The sequence below is a fragment of the Diadema antillarum genome, unplaced genomic scaffold (assembly GCF_040938485.1).
Source record: "Diadema antillarum isolate AM-2024a unplaced genomic scaffold, OU_Dant_1.0 seq00000112_RagTag, whole genome shotgun sequence".
NCBI lineage: Eukaryota > Metazoa > Echinodermata > Echinoidea > Diadematoida > Diadematidae > Diadema > Diadema antillarum.
The window spans coordinates 1,074,996-1,096,022 of record NW_027271196.1 but is presented as its reverse complement, the minus strand read 5'-3'; the positions used below and the strand labels follow the sequence as shown (position 1 = coordinate 1,096,022).

The 21,027-nt window shown below is 35.9% G+C and overlaps 1 protein-coding gene across 1 annotated transcript; it reads left to right on the top strand.

Annotated features, from left to right (window-relative positions):
• Positions 1 to 279: 279 nt before the first annotated feature.
• LOC139727025 (echinoidin-like) lies at positions 280 to 8,171 on the top strand. The gene is made up of 3 exons (XM_071638005.1): positions 280 to 636; positions 5,832 to 6,009; positions 7,041 to 8,171. Exons 1-3 carry the CDS (start codon positions 506 to 508, stop codon positions 7,296 to 7,298), a joined length of 567 nt encoding a protein of 188 aa, XP_071494106.1. The 5' UTR covers positions 280 to 505; the 3' UTR covers positions 7,299 to 8,171.
• The last annotated feature ends 12,856 nt before the right edge of the window (positions 8,172 to 21,027 follow it).

Genomic DNA, 21,027 nt, shown 5'->3' with positions numbered 1-21,027 from the left:
GTTATTTAACGTGGCACAACTTTCAGAGTTGAATAAACGTTTACCAATATCCATATCACAACCGTATAGGCACAAAAGCACCCCGACAAGCAACTACCAAATAATTGTTCATAACGGGACAACCCGAAAGAACGTTTGCTAATCACGTGTCTAGGGCCGGAGGGATCAGGGTTAAGTTTGTCATCCACTTGGCAGTATCTAATAACGTGTTCTGACACAGTTTTTTCTTCTTTTTTTGTCCGGAAGGCCCTGTTTCAGCCAATCATTGCTTTAGGACAATACTATACAAGGACAATAAGCCGCGGCTCAGTCGATCGGTAGAGCCGCGTGAGCTGCAGCACCTAAACAGCATCGCATTTCGCGCCACATTCTTCTGTTAGTTACCAACAGTCCTGCGAACTCATTTTGGCGTAGGAGGAGGAGGAGAAGAAGCACACAATTTGATATAAAGACAAAATCAACGTTTGAGAATTTCACCGATTCCCAAGTTCGTTTGCCAGCAGTCATGTCTCGGCAAGTGTTTCTGCTTTGCTTTGCCGTCACTGTCGGTTTGATTTTGCCGAAGCTCCCGGGTTCCTGTGCAAGGGCGTGCGGCTGCCCTCCGCTGTGGACTGGTTTCCAAGGCATGTGCTACAGGTACGAGGCTCAATCTATTATTGCCATATTGAGTGTTATGATAGTTGTGGGCTCTCATAAGTGCTAGTAAAAAAAAAGAGTACATTCTTTGTATTTAATAGTTAAGCAGCATATTATGCTATTATGCTATTATGCTTGAAAAGTTTGTACAACTCTGCATTCGTTATACTTGTCTCTTCGAGTGTTTGCTGTGTATGTTGTAGGCCTATTTTATGTGTTTTCTCCCCATTTTTTTTTTTGGCGGGGGTGGGGGAGGGGGAAGAGGATGGTGATATCCAGACATCCCCCCCCCTAAGAAAAAAAAAAGAATATACATACATATATATAACTGAGATGCGGGGAGAGGCCTTGTCACACCTTTCCGGGCAAGCCTTGGGTGAGAATTACAGAGAAAAAGTTTTGCTATCCGAAGATCCCCGCAGTTGACCTGCACATGACAGTACATAGCTAGCACGTATCTCGCCCGTTCTTGCCCGGAGATGCGCACGCAAGTCATGTTTGCCAGCAGTCAATTTCAGGCCCTGTCACACCTTTACGAGCAAGCTACATGGGCTTGTTGAGTGTGGGGATTTTCCAGCATGCAGAACAATTTTTGCGGGCGGACAAGGCGATGTGCCATACTTGCTGGACGCCTGCTACTTAAGCTATAATTGCGGATATTTTGTGTGACCTGCGTGTCAGGCCCGTTGGGGCTGACAACTCAGTGAAGAAACTCCTCTGGCCGCAGCCGACTCTCAACTAACCAGCAGAACGGCAGTAACTGACCCTCAACATGCACGCCGGTTAACTGCCTATGACTTGCGGCAGCTACGGGCCTCCTACTGGTGTTCTGCGTGGTCCTCTGCTGGGAATCCCTGCGAGTCACCCGGAAAAAGTTTTGAGCATGCTCAAAACTTGGCTGCGGGTAAATCTGACTTGCATACGCAAATACAGACGGCTACGTGCTAGTTAAGTTCAAGTTCAAGTTCAACTTTATTTCCATTTCCATTGAATAAACAAAGAAAAATAATATACAATACATTAACAGAACATATTTGTGACAATTTCAAAAAAAAATGTACATATGATCACGAGTAACAACAGGAATTCCTTTTCTAAGGTATATACAAATACATTATACTTAATACAAAGACTAGAATGGAAATGGAGGGTCCCACTAAAAAGCAACGCTTGTAGGGCATGGGACCCTCGGAAAATACATATACACAAAATCAAAGAAACCAATGTCAACTGACATTAGATTAACTAAGGAAGGAAAAAAGAAAGAAAAAAGGGGAAAAGAAAAAAAAAGGGGGGGAAATGAGACTATGGTACAACACGCGCCGTCGAACACAAGCACACTGGTCTTCATGATGTAAGTGCTATGATAAAACACTCCCTGGATTGATATTGCGAATGATTGGGTGAATAGGGTGCTGTTCGTTATTCCGAAGGTTCGCTATTCCGAAGGGTCGTTAATCCGAAACACACAAATTCCCTATACCGGGAGGTTCGTTAATCCGAAAATGAAAAAAGGTTCGTCAATCCGAACATTTGTGGCATTATTCCGAAGGTTCGTTATTCCGAAGATTCGTTAATCCGAAAATGAAATTCGGAACTATGGAATTTTCGGAATAACGAATCTTCGGACTTAAGAGCCTTCGGAATGCGAACCTTCGGAATAACGAGCTGTAACCGGGTGTATATACCAGTATGAATGCAGAAGAACGGCAGAACAACGGCTATAAAAAGGATGACATAATTGAGACAATAAAACCGAACCTAATTCGGTTTTATATTATAAGATTTCGATAGAAATGATTCTAATTTGTTCTTAAAAGAATTTAAAGTTTGTGCTGATACTATGTCGTTTGGAAGTGAGTTCCAATACTTTGGCCCCTAGTAGATGAAGGTGTGCTGAGCCAGCAAAGTCCTAAAAAATGGCAAATGGAATTCATTGGATCGCCTTGTTGGATAATTGTGAAGGAATTGATTTTTTTTTCAAAACATTGTTTCAAATATATCTGGAGGATTATTCTTATTACAGTTATAAATGAATTGTCCTAAATTAAACAAATACAAATCTTTAATTTTAAGCATTTTATTTTCAAAAAATAACGAATCAGTATAAGACAAAAATGCAGTGTGACATAATACGCAGTGACTTCTTTTGTAGCAGAAGTAATTTATCCAAGAGTGTTTGATATGTATTTCCCCATACAAGAATACCGTAATTTAAATAAGACAATTAAGGGATGAATATAATGTCAGCAGGGACGACAAAGGAAGACAAACTTTAATCTTATTAATTATACCAATATTTCGTGAAATAATCTTACATAATTATACTGTCAATATGAAATTTCCATGAAAACTTATTATCAACTGTTATTCCCAAAATTTTGACATAAGAAACATTTTCCAGTGGTGTGCCATCAAAGATAATATCAACAGGCAGTGCCTCTATGGAGTTGCTAAAAAGCATATATTTTGTTTTTTGAAGATTGAGAGATAACCTATTAGCTTTTATCTATTGAGCAACTTTTTCTAATTCAGAATTTAATGTATTTACAAGGGTAAGAGGATTATTATGCGAAAAAAAAGTTGAATCATCCGCAAAGAGAATGAAAGAAAGAATATCTGGTTACTGTCACTTTGCAAGGCAACTGCGGACACCTCCGAGAAGCAAAAATTGTTCCCCGCAAGTCACAAGCAAGGATTGCCCGGAAAGGTGTGACGGGCCATTGAGTATGCTCGAACTTGTTCCTGCCGAGTCGCAGGGACTGTCCGTAGATGTCCACGCAGAACACCAGTAGAAGGGCCGTAGCGATATCACCTCACAGGTATAACTCCCACGAAACTAGCCCGTAACTAGAACGTGAGTAGAACATAAGTAGCATCCGTCCATAGGTACGACGCACGCGACATTCGCCCAAATCCTTGTCAGCCCGCAGAAAATTTCCCTGCTTGCTGGAATCAATACACGCAACAAGCCCGCGTGGATTGCCCGGAAAGGTGTGACAGGCTGATAAGAGAGTTCAAATGCGAACCAAAGAGAACCTAACCATTGCGAACCGTACCGAAGTGTGCTAGACTAAACGCGTTCAACCACTCTGTTGAAAAAGAGTACCTCACGAGTTATTTTTAGAAGGGGGTAATACATTTTGTACATAACTAACAGGGTCATTCACCTGTTGCGTTTAAAGGGATGGTACAGTATTGGATGAGAATTGGGATTTTAACTTTTTGCGAGATACCAAGAAAACACTTATGATACAGTACAGAGCATACCATTTTAAGAGGAATTCAAAGTTCATTTGATGAAAATCCGGTTTGGAATGACTGAAACATAAAAAAAAAACAAAGTAAAACAATGCGGTAGTAATAGAGTGAGGGTCCCACACTTTATCATAATCGCTTTTTTTTTATATCTCAGCCATTTCAAAACCAATTGTCATCAAATAAACGTTGAATTCCTCATAGAATTACATGCTCTTTCACATTTCATATAAGAGGTTCTCATTATTTCACCTAAAAATGTTAGAAACCTAAAATTAGGTCTAAACCAAAACTGTACGATCCCTTTAAGCTGTTTTAATACAGATGTCCCGAACAAAGAGTTTTTGTTTTTGTTTATCTTTATTTTTATTTTTTTATTTATTTTTTTTTTGGCGTGAGTTTCATCAATTTAACTGTGTCCCTCTACAAATGAAATTTGAAGATCGCAAATGCTGATCTATGAAGTAATAAACATGTCGGAAGAGGGGAACCAGTGGAACTCGAACCTGTTATCTACTGCTTTCCGGGTAGCGGCACTTCCACCAGACTATCCCTGGTTACAAGCAGTGACACGATGAAATGGCGGAATTTCGGAGCCTGGATATATTTTGTTCCAAGTTCATCGTGTCATTTTTATGCTTTTGTTAACCCGTCGAATATCTAAAATCATGTTTTTTCTGTGAGTTGTGTACTTTTATGATTTTTATGAAAATCGGTTTACTGTCAGTATACTGTAGGGTACACTGAAGTTTTCTACAATATAGTATTTCATTCAAGCCATATTTTGGTAATCAATACAGCTGTTTATTCCTTTTCCAAAATATTGAGAGTTTTGATTCGTGAAATATATAATTGATATTCAAAATTAGCGTTTGTCACTCAAATTTACATGTTTTATCTACATTTTTAGTTTGTGCATATTTACTAGAAATAAATCAGCGAAACGTACCCTAATATCATATTGGAAAGACAGTAAAATTGAAAGAAAAGTTATAGTGTTGGGATATAAAGATGATAAGCTCTTCAGGGCTCGATAAGTAAACACAGAAACAAACAAATAGACAAAAGATAAGACACAAAAACAGCAACAGCCCTGGATGTTAGAGTCAAATCAATTGCGTCAGCTTTATCTATATGTACTGAATATGGGGGTGGAATATTTTGTTTCTTATTGAAAGTCCTCAGAGCAAAAATCCCTATAATCGAATGGAATTCTGAACCGACTGAGAACGTCCAAAACTTGCGCTCGACGCGCATTTTATATCACTGCTTTCAGAGCACACGAAATGAGTACGAAACTTTCTGTACCTACCTGCTAACATGCTGAAGCGCTTTTATGGTGTTGAAAGGTACTTTCAACAGCAACAGATTGTAGTGTGTGTTCTTGTGGCTATGGTTTCTTTTGTCTTGTCTTTGTTAATTAGTGTTTCCATTGTGTTTCCATTTTTTCTTTTTTTTTTCTTTTTTCCCTCGTTTTCTGTGTATGTGATTCTAGATTTATTGGTGTTAATGTGTATTAGAGAGTAAAGTTAAAAAAAGGATCAGACGCCTGGTAATTTTACTATCATTGAATGCTATTAAAATGTTTGTTTTGTGATGTCAAAAATGTATATGTCATAAAATTATGATTTATGAAAAAAGGACAATGTTTTTGTTCTGATCAATAAAATCCAGAAATAAAAAAAAGGGCAAGTGTCACGTGGAATATGGAGGCCGCTGCAGTTTGTTCCATGAATTACTTTTGCATTCATATTCCAATATGCATTTGTGTTTCTACCTTTTTTTCCCCATTTGAGAAAGTGCTAGCGCCTTTCTCCAATCGTTAGAAAACGCAGTGGAATTCAGATTTACCAATTTATTCGGCTATGATGTTGATCATTGTCCATGCTTGCATTGTACACCTGGTGACATGAAGCGATGTTTGACGTCTCTCATAGGTATTTTTCAGCGGAAAGTGTCACGTGGCAGGAGGCCGAAAGACACTGCCAGTCATTTACGAAGCCATGCTGGGAGGAGGGCGCCACCACCGGTCAGCTAGGTCACCTCGTGTCCATTCACTCCCAGGAGGAGATGAATTTTCTTATCACTCTCTTCGACTCCGTACGAAACAAACGGGTACGTATAGCTGCAACGAGAAACTTTTAATCCCATTTCGCTTTTAAAGGGTGTGTACAGTTCTGGTTGAGGTGAGGATTCAGCTTTTAAAGTTTTGCGAGATATTCCGAAACCACTCTATGAGATGTCAAAGAGCATGCAATTCTAGGGGGTATCAAAAGTTTAGTTGATGAAAATCGGTTTGGAAATGGCTGAGATATCCAAAAACAAGGTGAAACAAAGAGATCCTAATAAAAAGCGTGGCCTGTCGCCTTTTATTATTATCACTTTTTTGGATATCTCAGCCATTTGAAAACCAATTTTCATCAAATAAACATTGAATCCTTCTTAAAATTACATGCTCTTTCATATTTCATGAGAGGTTTCTCACTATCTCACTTAGCAATGTTCAAAACATGAATCCCCACCTCAACCAGTACTGTACAGTCCCTTTAAATGCTTATGTGGGAAACGTCTGTGAAATCTGAATGAATCAAACAGTAATGAATTAATTAACAAAATTAAACAAAGAAAAAGGGGCTTCAAACTTTGAATGCAGAAATTAAAATGAACTGTGCGAAAAGATGTGAACTACTCGTCATAAATGCTTTTCCCCAATATATCGTGTAAGTTTGATTTCACCCATATTAAATTCTGTTTCATTTATTTTGGAATCATTAGTTTTGATCATCTAGGCCCATATTATGCATAAGGTGAAATAAAGACATTTCTGCCCAATATATCTTGACTGCGGGGACGGATATAGTTAGTGTCAATGGGCCTCTATTATTCTTTCTTTACAACAGAATATACAACGTAATGATGAAAAGTGAACATATATTTGAATAAATACACAGCGGGAAAAATGAAATAAGAGCGTGTTCCGTCTATATTCAGCTCAAAAGAAAAATACGCGCATGTATTTTGAGGGGGAAAAAGTGGAGATGCCCACTCGAAGACTCACAAAAACAATAATTATTTAACATGTGATGATCCTATTCTTTTAATGTCTTTAGTTTTTTTTTTTTGTTCTGTTAACTTGGAATCAACAGTTCACCGGTCGACAACTGGTCTGGATTGGACTGAATGATTTGAAGTCCGAGGGTTCCTTTGTATGGAGTGACGGTTCGGATGTCAATTACACCTCCTGGGACACAGACCAACCAAACAACTATAATAACGCGCAACACTGCGTGGAATATGACGCGGCTATGAACTACATGTGGCACGATTTGCAGTGCGACCCTTCTCCTGTGGGTAGCGGGTGGATCGTTGGAGGTTTTATCTGCAAGCTTGGACAATGGCTTTAATATCTGGACTTTTTATAACCATGCAAGGAGGTGCTGAATATACAATTTACGAGATTAAATCAATTTTCCCTAAGAATATGCTCTGTACGTGGTCAAGGAACCTGAACGCTCTGTGTGAATAATCATAATCAATTTGGCTGGAAAGATGTCTTTTTAATCATGCAAACGAAAATTAACAAGCAGCAGGTAGTTGTCCCTATGATTATTTTCTGCGTTAATTTGAGCATGTTTTTCAGTGTCCATGGATCAAGACAAGGGGAGAAATCAGTAAAAAAAACCCTTTTTAAACAACTTTTCTAACAGTCAATGCTACTGAAAATGAAAAAAAAAAAAATCCTATCAACCAATTACTCAATCCGAAATATGAAACTTTTTTAATGCTAAACCGGGCGAACGAATTGATGATAAGAATTTTTAAAGAAAAGGTATTGAGTGTTTTTGAAAATGAAAGACTAATATTTGTTTTCTTTCTCTCTTTTCTTTTTACAGCAAGAATATTAGAAAAACGCGATGGATTCGTTCTGAACTGCTATCTTGAAGCACACATTACGTGATTTTAACATTTCCTTTGAAAATACGACTTGAAAACATTAAGATTCAAATTATACTCCAGTCGTTGCACCTCAAATCTCTGGCAGACTGGATTGGATCAAGGAACGTCATACTGTACAACCTACGTACAAATTTGACCAACTCATGAAAGGATTTCACTCTTTCTGAAACACCCATCCCATTATGTATGTCAATATTACTACGTCTGTGCTGACAATAATAGAGGCCACTACATAAACCTGTTATGGTTTTGTCATGCTTGGATAGAACATTTCTCCACTTTCCTATAGAATGTAAATGGTATTATAAGATGCAACTCATTTCTTGTGCCTACTATTAAATGCTGACTTTAGTAAAAAAAAACTACTTCGTGTACTGGTAATCATTTTCACGATTATTTGCAATGTCAGATACAGGCAAAGAGTAGTAGAATAGTTAAACATTCTTTATGATGAACTATCGTGCGTACACACAAATGTTGATATATATATATATATATGTATATATATATATATATATATATATATATATATGACCCTGCACCACAAAACGAACAGAAAGTCGCCAGACATGGATTCTTAGTTAAGGTCAGATTCTGAAAGAGCAGACTCTAAGCTTTAAAATGATATGCAACTCAATTCAAATGAACTCTTTTAACCTATCTAAATATTGGAAAGAAAGTACGCGCCCTGGATAAGTGTGAACTGAGAAAAGAGGCTCTGAAGAACAGGTCCATTCAAGCGTGTAATCTTTTAATACCAAGCAGCGCTAGCTGTGCGATAAATGGAACAAATAACAGGATGATAACCACAAGAGCAACAAGAATGGAGGGATTAACAAATTGAGCTGAAATTGTGCATGCCTTTTTAAAGCATTATGTTGATGATCAATATCAACTTTCAAAGCAGTAATTTCATCTCTTCGAAAGTTATTGGAGTTCAAAGTGATGAGCATGAACAGGGCTTTTAAGAAATGAGAAGAGGACTCTTTGAGAAACACCTAATCACACTATTCCACTAAAAGGTGTTCCAGAAAAACTACTAATAACCCAATATCCTTTTCGTTTTATGATCCCAAATTTTAATATGATGCAGAAGAAAACTAACATTCAAATTCAAATTCAAATTCAAGTTTATTCCGTTTCTCGACAGTAAAAAAATAACATAACATACATCACTCTTTCTTCAGTGATAAGAATCGTACCAAAAAACAAACAAACAAACAAACAAACAATCAAAGTGAGTTTAACAGAGTAAAACAGTACTCGTATACTTGCAGTAAAGATACATTACAATGCCAGAAGTAAATTAAAGTAAAGTTGCTCTTTGCTCTTTACATTGCTCTTTCAGATAATATGAAAAAGTCAAGATTTGCTAGGTTGACCTATTTCAACTATTTTCAGTTGTCACACAGTTCGTGCGACTTTTTGTTTGTTTTGTAAAGCACGGTCATATATATATATATATATATATATATACATATATATATATATACATATATATATATATATACATAAATATATATATATATACATATACATATATATGTATATATACATATGTATATATATATATATATATATGTATATGACCGTGCTTTACAAAACAAACAAAAAGTCGCACGAACTATATAAACATATATATATATATATATATATATATACATATATATATATATATATATATATATGGGTCAGAATTTTGAACGATGTACAATTGAGCCAAAACAAGGCAAAATTTAAAAAGTAGGAAATTCTCCAAATCATTCATCTTACCTGAAAGAGTATAACTCAAGCTTTAATATGAACCCAATTATACTAGGGTTTTCCCAGAGGAACAAGTTTTTATTCACCGCTGAAGTTTACCATGTCCAGAGTTATCGTAGCGAACATCCGTGAGGAATAGTACTGCACATACATTTGAATACCATTTAACATAGTTTCCAAAGATCTGATTCAGTTCAATATCCTAACGAAATATCTTAAGGGACATGTGTACGTGATTGCAGAATATTAAGCTTGTACTCTTAACCTGTACGTAATGGTAGACAACTGATGATTTAACTAAATTCGTCATTTCTGTGGAAATATTGCTCTGCCGCTAAACACTTTCTGAACTTTACGCGCATTTTACAGAAACTCAATATTTTCACCTCTTATTTCACTATCCCATACTTTAATCCTCACTCCCAAATAATAATATACCTTTTTAAGATGTATATCATCTGGGCAGTCTCTATAACCCAACAAACATAGCATAGTTTTCATCACGGAGGTTCGCATGTAGCTCACGGACGTTCGGAACAAACAAGATATTGAACAATGCAGCTCTCTTGAGTTGGAAACGCATTCTACTCACAACAAACAGCAATTTCATGTCGAGAACAAACTCCTCTGCAAAATCCTGAATAGATATTACCAATTCTCAATTATATAAGCTTGTTTATCTTCTCATACTGGGGTATCAAAGAAAACAATTTTTCCATCTCTCGTTAACGTACAAACGTACGTGTAATCTCAGTGACGTAGTCCATCCTTGAGAACGAATGTATTTATCAAAATTTCGTTATCATGAAGTAAATATTCAGGTCCTAAAGTTGTTATATAAAGTCTACAATGCAAAATTTGCTTTTTATATAGCGAACATGGTCACAGCTAAAATTATGACAAAGAATTAATATAGAAAAACAACAGAAATGTTCTCCGTTATAGAAATACGAAGTTTAGCTGGGGAGGGCAAACGAATACGTTAGGAAAAAATCCCTCTGTGTTTGCTCCTTGTGTTACAGACTGTTAGAATTTGTGTTATATTAGTCAGAAATGATAATTTGTTCGATACTGCGAAGTTTCGTCATAACAAGTCCATAACAAGTCCATATAACTTGGATGGATGTTTGTGACTTCGATATTATACAATATGGTTTGTTATAACAAACCTTTTGTAGCGCGTCATTTCGGAGGCTCGTTATTCATACAGTTTGTCAATACGAAAATTGGCAGAGTTCGTATAATTATGAAGCTTTTTATTCGGTAAATGATAGGAATCTCCGAAGGTTAACCGAAAGGCTTATTAATTAGAACATGAAAAATCATGATCGCTTATCCAAATGTGGAGAAACAAGTTAACAACTAAAATCCTCCAATTTCAAAACCTCATAATAACCGTTTTCACCTTAACGAATATTAGGCCCATTCCACTTTTAGAAGAACGGACCTAAAAATAATGATCCTTAATATCTATTTTCCGAAGAATATTTCTAATGACAAACCTCCTGAATTAACTACATTTTTTTTTTCATTTTGGAATAACAAACCTTTGGACATCGGAGTAACGAATCTTTGGAAGAGCGAACGTATCAAAGTGCAACCTTAAACCTATTCTTAATCATTACCTTTTTTTTAACATGTGTTTTCAAAGTAAGCACAAATGCACAAACAAATTGACGATCTCTCTGTCTCTCAAATGTATAAAAAAAAAACAAATCTTGGACAAAATTACAAATGAATATTGCTTTTCATTGATGAGTATAAAACAACATCATGTGATGATAAGCGGAGGATTTGTGTGTTTTCATCAGACAATAATTGTATACTGCATGATTTTTGTTCACTTGTGACGGCATTTCGATGAATAAAAAACATAAACAAACGAACAACAACTTCTCCAGAGGAATTTGGTATAACGGGAGTGCACTGGCAATTCTTTTCTCTGTGTGTTGGAGCTCGATCCCTTCTCTGTTTCTCAGTCATTTTCATTCAACTGCTTCCACGTCCTTTTGAAACTTTTCCGTTTCTTATTCAACACATGCTCATTACAGACTTCTTCCGTCATTATCCTGAATGTGATTACGTAGCACTTTTCGGATTTGTTTCGGTTTGTTTTGTTTTGTTTTTTGATTTCTATTTGGTCGCAGCATGTTCAGGCTATTGAGGGAATGAGAGAAAAATCGTCATGAAGAGAAAAATAAGAATGAATTAATGCATTTAATATCATGACAATTACAGCGAACGTCCGTTATGGAGACCAAAACTAGATGTGTTCTGTTTGAGACGGCAGCTACCATACTCACAAGATAAACACTTAGAGCACCTGTCACTAAAAAGTGGCACTGATCCTCTTTCTCCTACTATGTAATCCACTGACTTATTCAACCAACGAACATCCGTGAAAAAAACGTTTTCCGTTTGTTATTACAGGTAAATTGAGTGCTGAACGCTATTCACTTTCGGGTATGAGCGGCTCGGTGATTTGGTAATATTTTCAACTAACATTAATCTTATGTGCAGTGATATATTTGTAATTGTCAGAAATTTCCTTTCTCGGACAGAACGTCCGTGAGCGAAACTTTCAGAACCTGTAACAGTACAAATTGTCTCCAGAACCTCCTTAGAAAGAAATTTAAACGCACAGAAATTACAGATTACGCAAAATTCCATTTTCCTATAGCTTTGTTTTAAGTGTTTAGCTGTTTTTTGTATAATTAGAGGGAAAACAAGCGTAAAATTGTGAGTAAATTTTCAATTGTTTTTTAATCATGATCACATAACGCCTTAAAAATTCTGAAACTACTGCTCTAAACTAATTTTCTACTTTGTAAAACTTTATTTGTCGCTATTCGAGCCAAAAGTTTTAAAAAATACAGGACACTTTCGGGACAAGTTATCCCTATCGGAGGGATTGCATACGTCACGGACGTTCTCTGGAATTATCACGGACGTTCGTTCTACTACTAGGGTCATGTTCCAGGACGGATAACTAATCGGCAGAGAGTACCTAGCCTTCCTAACTCTTTCAAAAATTTGAAAAGGTATTGTCAATGCAAATTATAAGAAATTTGACATCCTTACAACATATGTATTGCTCAGAGGGGGATCAGTAGGTGAATTTTCAGAGAAAATATTAATTATATGCTTGGTTTTTGGTGAATTGCATGGTCCAAAAACTGCGGACGAACCTCAGTCCGCTCCAAAAATGGCATGCAGCTCCTCGGCTAGAGAGCCAAAGGTAAAATGCACCTTCGCCATCAAAGCAAGATGGTGTCCCACTCGAAAACGTTTTAATCATCACGGACGTTCTTATTTTCTTGGAGGTTCGTCTAAAAATATAATTTCGGTTCCTATTTGACAAAGGATGGACAGAAACTCAAAACAAACATGTTATCGTGTTGCTAGATCTTAGTTGATTACGACTCAGAACAATATCGCCAATAACGTTTCATGGGCTACGATCTTTATTAGAAAATAGCGGAAGCACGTCCGTGACGAAAACTGAGTATAATTTTGCATAAAAGAATATTACGTCCCATGTACAGCCAGCAGACGTACAATTTTTGCAGGATATGTTCATTAGGTGGAACACCAAATTTTCGTATACGTTACAGTTGGGACAACAAAGTAGAATTTGCAGCAGCGATAGAAATAAAAGCATCACGGATGTTCGTCTGTTTAGGACTTTGATATTTCAATTGTTCTCTGTAATTTTATACGTGCTCATAAAGTTCTTATAAGTTTGTGGTACATACCCATGATATGTCAGATCCAGAACATGGTCAGATATTAGATGCCACGTACCATTAAAAAGGCACATCATTAGTTTGAAAAACAAAAATTATTGTGAAAATAGCGTTTTTACCGCATTTTTACGCTTTAAGTCCTTGTGAAATAAAAAATATCAGGCAAAAGTCGACCAAACCATATATTTCCTGAAAGGAAATTTACCAATCTTTGAGATGACATGAAAAAATCTGGTTTCTTAGATCATCCTGGCTTGTTCTAAGGGAAAGAACGTCATAAGGTACGAAAACTGGCAATTGTACATCGTTCAAAATTCTCACCCATATATATGTATATATATATATATATATATATATATATACATATACCGGGTGTCCCAAAAAAAGCGGAACGGTGAATTTTAAGTACCTTGCGTTCTAAAAGTGATATATTGTTTGACATCATTAGAAAGAGCATCTTCCGCAGAAGACCACGATACCAAAATCATTAAATTTGGTTCAGTACTTTTTATTCTACGCCAATTTCTGTAAATGCAGTCATTTTCAATTTTTTTGCGACTTATGAGATAATAATTTGGGTGCGAAACGCGTTCCATAAGGTGAATTGTGTAAGCTCGGTGATCCATGTCAACAAAAGATAACGCTTTCATATTGGGCGCGCGCACACACACAAACACACACTCAGACACACACACACACACACACACACACACACACACTGTTTTTTCCTGGCCCGTGCCCAATGTGAAAGCTGTATCTTTTGTTGACATGGATCACCGAGCTTACACAATGTTCACCGTATGGATCGCGTGTCGCGCTCAAATTATTATCTCATAAGTCGCAAAAATCCGGCGAAATTTGACAATGACTGCATTTTCAGAAATTGGCGTAGAATAAAAAATACTGAACCAAATTTAATGATTTTGGTATCATAGTCTTCTGCGGAAGATGCTTTTTCTAATGATGTCAAAAGATATATAACTTTTAAACCGCAAGGTACTTAAAATCCACCGTTCCGCTTTTTTTGGGACACCCGGTATATATATATATATATATATATATATATATATATATATATATATATATATATATATATATATTATATTTGACCGTGCTTAGAAAACGAACAAAACTCGCATCCCTTGATTTTACATGAGGACTCAAAAAAGGTGAGATTGGTCAACCGAGTCAATCTTAAGTTTGGGGTTATAACATGAATAGGAAAGTGTGCTTTGAGCAGTTTTTTATTTTTTTTACAACCCTTTTTGAGGGAGAATAGAACGATCAACCTTGTCTTAGAAGCCCCCTGTCATTCACTTTCAAGTCTGAAAACTTTTGAAAAAAAAAATAATGCTACTGCTTTGAAAGTTGACATTGGTTATGGACAGAATGTGTTCATAGAGCAGGGTGGATCTAGGAATTCTGGGAAGGGGAGTCGCAACTAGTATTCCTGGTGCCACTTCCGGGTTTCAATTATATATTTTTCTTTTTATTTCTGTTGTTTTAAAGAAAAACAAAGGGAGCGTGCGCCCCCTCTGTATCTGCCACTGATAGAGTATGCTTAATTTCAGCTTAATTTGATAATCTCTTCATTGCTGTTGCTCCGGTGGTTTACATCCTGTGTTTTGTCCCTTTCATGGCACAGCTAGCACGGCTTGGTAATGATCAGGCGCTTGAATAGGCTCTGTACTTCAGAGACCCTTTTCTCAGTACACACTTTTCCAGAGTGTGTATTTTTTTTTTCTTCCAGTATTTAGCTTAGAGTCTGCTATTTCAGAATCTGCTCTTAACTAAAACCTCATGTCTGGCGACTTTTTGTTGGTCTTGTGATTTAGGGTAACACACACACACACACACACACACACACACACAAACACACATACACACACAAATATATATATATATATACATATATATATACATATACATACATATATACATATATATATTGCTTATATAATACAGCTGTATATATATATATGTATATATATATATATATACATGTACGAATAATACATAGTGATATGTTAATGTATGTGTAATATGTATATTATTGATGTACACATGTACTTATCTGTATGTTATTTATATTCATATGTATCTTGTACATAAATATAGTACTGTGTTTGTTTCCGAGTGTTTGAATGTTAAACGAATGTAGGTGGATATTTCTCTTGGGTTGGTTGGCATTTATAAATCGCCGTCAATTAAAAAAAAAATAGTTGCAAGTAAAACAATAATTCGTAATGCTTTACACATGATAAATTGGATAGCCTCAATCAGCGAATAACAGCCTCACTCAGCCAATAGCCATCTTGACACAGCTGTGTTTCAGGATGGTCCAGTTTGATACATTATAAAATATAAAGAACAAAAGATATTTAACAAGCAAACAAACAAACGAATTTATAGAGGATTCACACACACACAAACAAACAAACAAACAAACAAACAAACACACACACACATCAAGCTGTACACCATATACACTATTTCTAGAACTCATATACGTGTATCATAAATGATAATACAAATTTTCATTCCAATTTAACTCTGCATCAACTGTGATACCTGAATATTTCACTGATAAACTTGATCAAGTTTTCTTCTGTTCACATTAAAATCTAATATATTGTATCTATTCGATTGCAATGAACATACAAGCTGTTTTATCACAATGCAAACTTTATCTGTTATTACGGGGCCAAGAAAGATTCGTTTTAATTTTTTTTTTTTTTTTTTTTTTGGTAACGCTGTGTACGTGAACTGTCTATGGATTGGGGTCAGAAAAATACAACACTGTGTCGTCAACAGCATTCAACTAAATATCACAAACGTCAACTTTTTTTCACAATATCATTTAATAAGTAGATTCCAAATAGTGATGAATCCAGAATGAAACACCATTGGTTTTGAGATGACATGCTCTTCTCGTGAATATTCGTTTACTGACTAGTGTCACAAGGCTTCGATTTCTTTGAAATTCCCTAAAATCATTGTAGGTGCTTACGTACACCTACTCGTATACTCCGCAACTTTTCCAACGGAATGTTATGATTTGCCGCGTCAAATGCTCTTCGGAGATCTACAAACACTGCACCGATGTTCTGTCTGTCCATTGTATTTACATGATTGGCCAGATCATCTGTACCCTTAGCCAGGGACGTAAGCATAGAGTGCTGTCGTCTTAATCCACACTCTTCCGCTGGTAATCATGGTAATATACCACTGCATTTTACGTAATCAGTAATACTGCTCAGTAATAATAACTGCCTACACCTGGCCTATACAATCACGTACAACACGATACAGTAGTTTAGAAACTACAGGCAACACCGATACCGTTATTGCATCTATCCTGTCTATCACCCTTTTTAACAACATAAATGATTTTGCTACTTTCCATTGAAAACGTCTTTTTTTTCAGAAATTGGCCTTTTGATCAAATACGTGAGATTTGGTGTGATTCTACGGACAAATTGCCAAGCAAGGGGAACAATCAAATACGCTGGTTTCAGGCAACTTTCGATACAGTAAATACTTAAGGATGTCTATAAAACTATCAATGGTTTGAAAGATTTAACTTTAAATTGAGCGAGATAGGACAACCTAGCTCCCAGGGTTGAGTATGTACAATTTTCAATTACTCAGTTTGCGTGCTTCTTCTACTTTAGCTCTATTTATGGCTTTTCCTGATAGATTTCCCATTAAAATGTTGTAGGTACAGGTGCTACGGGAATCGGTCGATCTTTTGACCACGCCCACGATACGTCGCCAACTTCTTGATGAACGGACGGTGACTTTCCTTTCTCCTTGGGCGTCCGACGCGTCCGGCCAACGCGATCGCGGCGCATGATATAGGTCTTGAAGTGACGCTTCGGCTCGAATTTGACGTCGACACTCCCATTGCCGTTCTTTGCATGGGTCCAACACGTTGGCAGCTGCAATCAATATCTTGTAAAGTGAAAGTCAACGTCAAGCTTTTCCTTCGCTAAATGGAGCATGATTTCTTCTCTGTTTTCTCCTTTATTTGCCGGATGTTGCACACAATCGTACAGGGAATGTCTGTCTATGTTGTTGACAACGATTAGTTTCTCAATAATGTCTACCTTAATAATGATAATAATAACAGTATTATTAATAATGTGCTACACTGTGGGAGAAAAAAAAAGCCTTGCAACTGGAAGAAAGTTCTACATTGTGAATGTTATTGTCCTGTCAAGGATCTGCACTGGAGTTGTGCCGAGACAGCTCGAGAGCAATGTATTAAAATTTTGCAATCCGAGACTGTTCAGCGACAAACAAAAAATAATGATAATAATAACAATAATAATAAAAGTAATAAACCTGCGACAGAGGACATCCATGTAACTTCTCCGCGGCACTAAGCATTGGTACTAAGGGGGAGATTCTGGAAGATTTACATCCTTAAAAAACAACAATCCTCTGCACATGGTCATACAGCTCTTAAAGATTTTGTTTACCTCTGGGAGCAGTGATTTTCAAAATGTTCAAGATATCACTTTTGATGCATATGTGTAGGTCAGTTGTATTACCAAACTTCCTACCATTTTGAACTTTTTGCAATAAGGCCTAAAATATAAAGAGAAAATATTGTTTTTCTCATTAAACCAGAACTGTATACTGTTTAGTCTGGAAGCATTTTTATTATAACTATTGTTTACATTTTGTATATTAAACAATGCTTAACATCAATTAAACTGATTCAATTATTACATTGCTTGTTTCTATCCTAAACTAATATTTTAGAACTAGTTTGAAGCACTAAAGCTGTTTTTTATTTAATCTGCAAATGGTAGATTATGCCTTTAACTTAAAGCCATTCTCCAAGTTTACAGATGAAACCTCCAACGATCCAGTTATCACCCACGCCAGAAAGGTCACATTGCAAATCGTCCCACTTATAGTCAAAATGAGAGCAAAAATTAGCGCAGTGCTGCACACCACCTTGGTTGTTCGGTTCGTTTGGGTACCAGAAGGTGTAATTGACCTCCGAACCGTCACTCCAGACAAAAGAACCCTCAGTTGTTTTATCATTCAGGCCAATCCAGGCCAGTTGATTGCCGGAGGCCTGGGGATTTAGAATTGGAAAAAAAAAGAAAATAGATAAAGAAAAGAACAGAAATAATATAAAAGAAATATCACATACTGCATTTTTTTCGTTGTTGTGAGATTAGACAATTTTTTGCATATTATTTTTCTGGTGTTGTTTTTGTTTTAGAAATACAAGGAAACACCATTTGTGACCCTGCACCACAAAAAAAAAAAAAAAAAAGTCGCCAGACATGAATTTTCAATCAAGACCATATTCTGAAAGAGCAGACTTTAAGCTTTAAAATGAGGTATAACTCAAATCAAATGGACTCTCCTAACCTATCTAAATATTGGAAAGAAAGCACAAATTCTGGAAAAGTGTGAACCGAGAAAAGAGGCTCTGAAGTACAGTGCTTATTCAAGCGCTTAAGCTTTACCAAGCCGTCCTGGCTGTGCGATGAATGGGACAAAAAAAAATAGGAAGTAAACCACCCAAGTAACAGCAGTGAAGGGATTATCAAATTACACTGAAATTGACCATGCCTCATTAACACATTCTGTCCATAATTAATGCCAACTTTCAAAGCAGTAGCACTATCCTTTCAAAAGTTATTAGAGTTGAAAGTGAAGAGTGTACAAAGTTTTTCAGAAATGAAAAAGGGACTCTAAAGACACACCTAATCACACTATTCTAATAAAAATGTTCGAGATAAACTGCTAAAAAACACATTTTCCCGCCAGTTTTATGACCCTACATTTTAGTGTTATGTAAAAGAAGAGTTGCTCTTTCAAAAAGTATGGAAAGTCAAAATCGGCTAGGTTGACTCATTTCACTTATTTTCAGTCCTCACGCAAAATCAGTGTGTGCGACTTTTTGTTCGTTTTGTGATGCACGGTCACACTTTAAGTAAGAAATTTATATTCACATATATGCATACGCGAACACTTGTTATATTCCCTTTCTATATATTTGTATATCTTTTTTTCCGACATGAGTAAATGTTCAAAACATTCAACCAGAAACAGAAACACACAACAAATGCCAGTCTTAAATTCGAGACTCAAAGAAAACTAAATATTTCGTGAAGACATAGTATTAGTGGAATTGTTCACAAAATTGGTATTTCTTATGTCGGTGTGTAGCCAGAGATTGTTTTATTTCAATTTCCTTCGATGCTATAAATTCCTCTTGTTAAATGTTCAATGGTCGACGTTTGTTCTTCTTTTTTTTGCAAGTTGATTGTAGACTTTAAAATGCTTTCCTTATTGTAAGTATGTGGGTGTGTGTGTGTGTGTGTGTGTGTGTTTAACCAGTTTCCATACTAAATTCTGAAATGCCCATAGACTTAACAGATCACTATAGGTAACTCCCGTACGGAACGGGTTCATTTGAGGGTTTTTTTTTGTTTGTGCATTATTTTATTTGTTTCTTTTTTTTTCTTGGTTGAGGTCAAAATATATCAAGTGGAAGTTGTGGTAAATGGTTATCCTTATATAAACATGGATAATCAAAAGAAAACATATATAAATGAATCAGGCTAAAATCTGAAAGTAATCAAACTGTCATCAAACTGACATGATTATTTTTTATTCTATTTTATGCGCAACTGTTTACAACTTATTTAGAAGTTTTGTTTTTTTTTTTTTAGTGCGAAGTTTCAAGTTTCTTTATTTCACCAAAGCAAGGAACATATTAAAAAACAATACATACATCAATATTCGGATACGATTACAAACATATCAATAATAGAGTGAAAAGGAAAAGAATACAACAGAAATAGATTGACAATTACACATACATAGGTTTAACAGATATGCTATGGTAGGTAGCAGCCAGAAAGGAAATGTCCCTTATTTTTAGCTGACCTAAAATCATTCGTTCAATTTCAATTATCTGTAGTGTGTTCAAATTGAAGTAAAACGTAAGAACATGACAAGACAAGACAAGACAAAGCAAAACACACAATGACAACAAAATACGGGATGTCTTGAATCATCAAGAATAAAAGATTATACTCTTGACCTCAATGAGTTTGGCTATAATTATAAAAGAGAGGGGTTTTTTTTGGTAACCAGATTTAAATGTATTCAAAGAGTTAGCATTACGATTTGCACAGGGGAGAGAATTCCACAGGGTAGGACCAATGTAAATGATAGATCGTTGATAGAAAGAAGTACGGGATAGAGGTAGGTGAAAATCATGCGCGGATCGCGTGCTATAATTATGAATTTGATTATTAAAAGCGAACAAATCTAAGAGAGCCTTTGGTAATAAACGATTTTTACACAAATACATAAAAATGCCAGCTTGATATTTGTACATATCATTCAACTGCAATATCTTCAGGGATAAAAAAAGTGGCTGGGTATGGGCAAGAAAAGAGGCATGGGAAATGATTCGTATTGCACGTTTTTGTAGCACTAAAAGTCTTTGAATGTAACATTCGTGAGCATTGCCCCAAACAGTAATTCCATAATACAAATGAGGTAAAATTATAGCATTATAGATTGACTTTAAAACAGACTTTGGGAGAAAAATAAGTTTATACATTACACCAATATTTTTTGATAATTTATTACAAACAAAAATAATATGATTCGACCAATTCAA

Bases quoted from the DNA above. Each gene is read 5' to 3' on its own strand.
- LOC139727025 (XM_071638005.1), top strand. From the start codon at position 506: ATGTCTCGGCAAGTGTTTCTGCTTTGCTTTGCCGTCACTGTCGGTTTG. The intron at 637-5,831 runs GTACGAGGCTCA...CGTCTCTCATAG, and splicing joins TTCCAAGGCATGTGCTACAG to GTATTTTTCAGCGGAAAGTG. The intron at 6,010-7,040 runs GTACGTATAGCT...TGGAATCAACAG, and splicing joins ACTCCGTACGAAACAAACGG to TTCACCGGTCGACAACTGGT.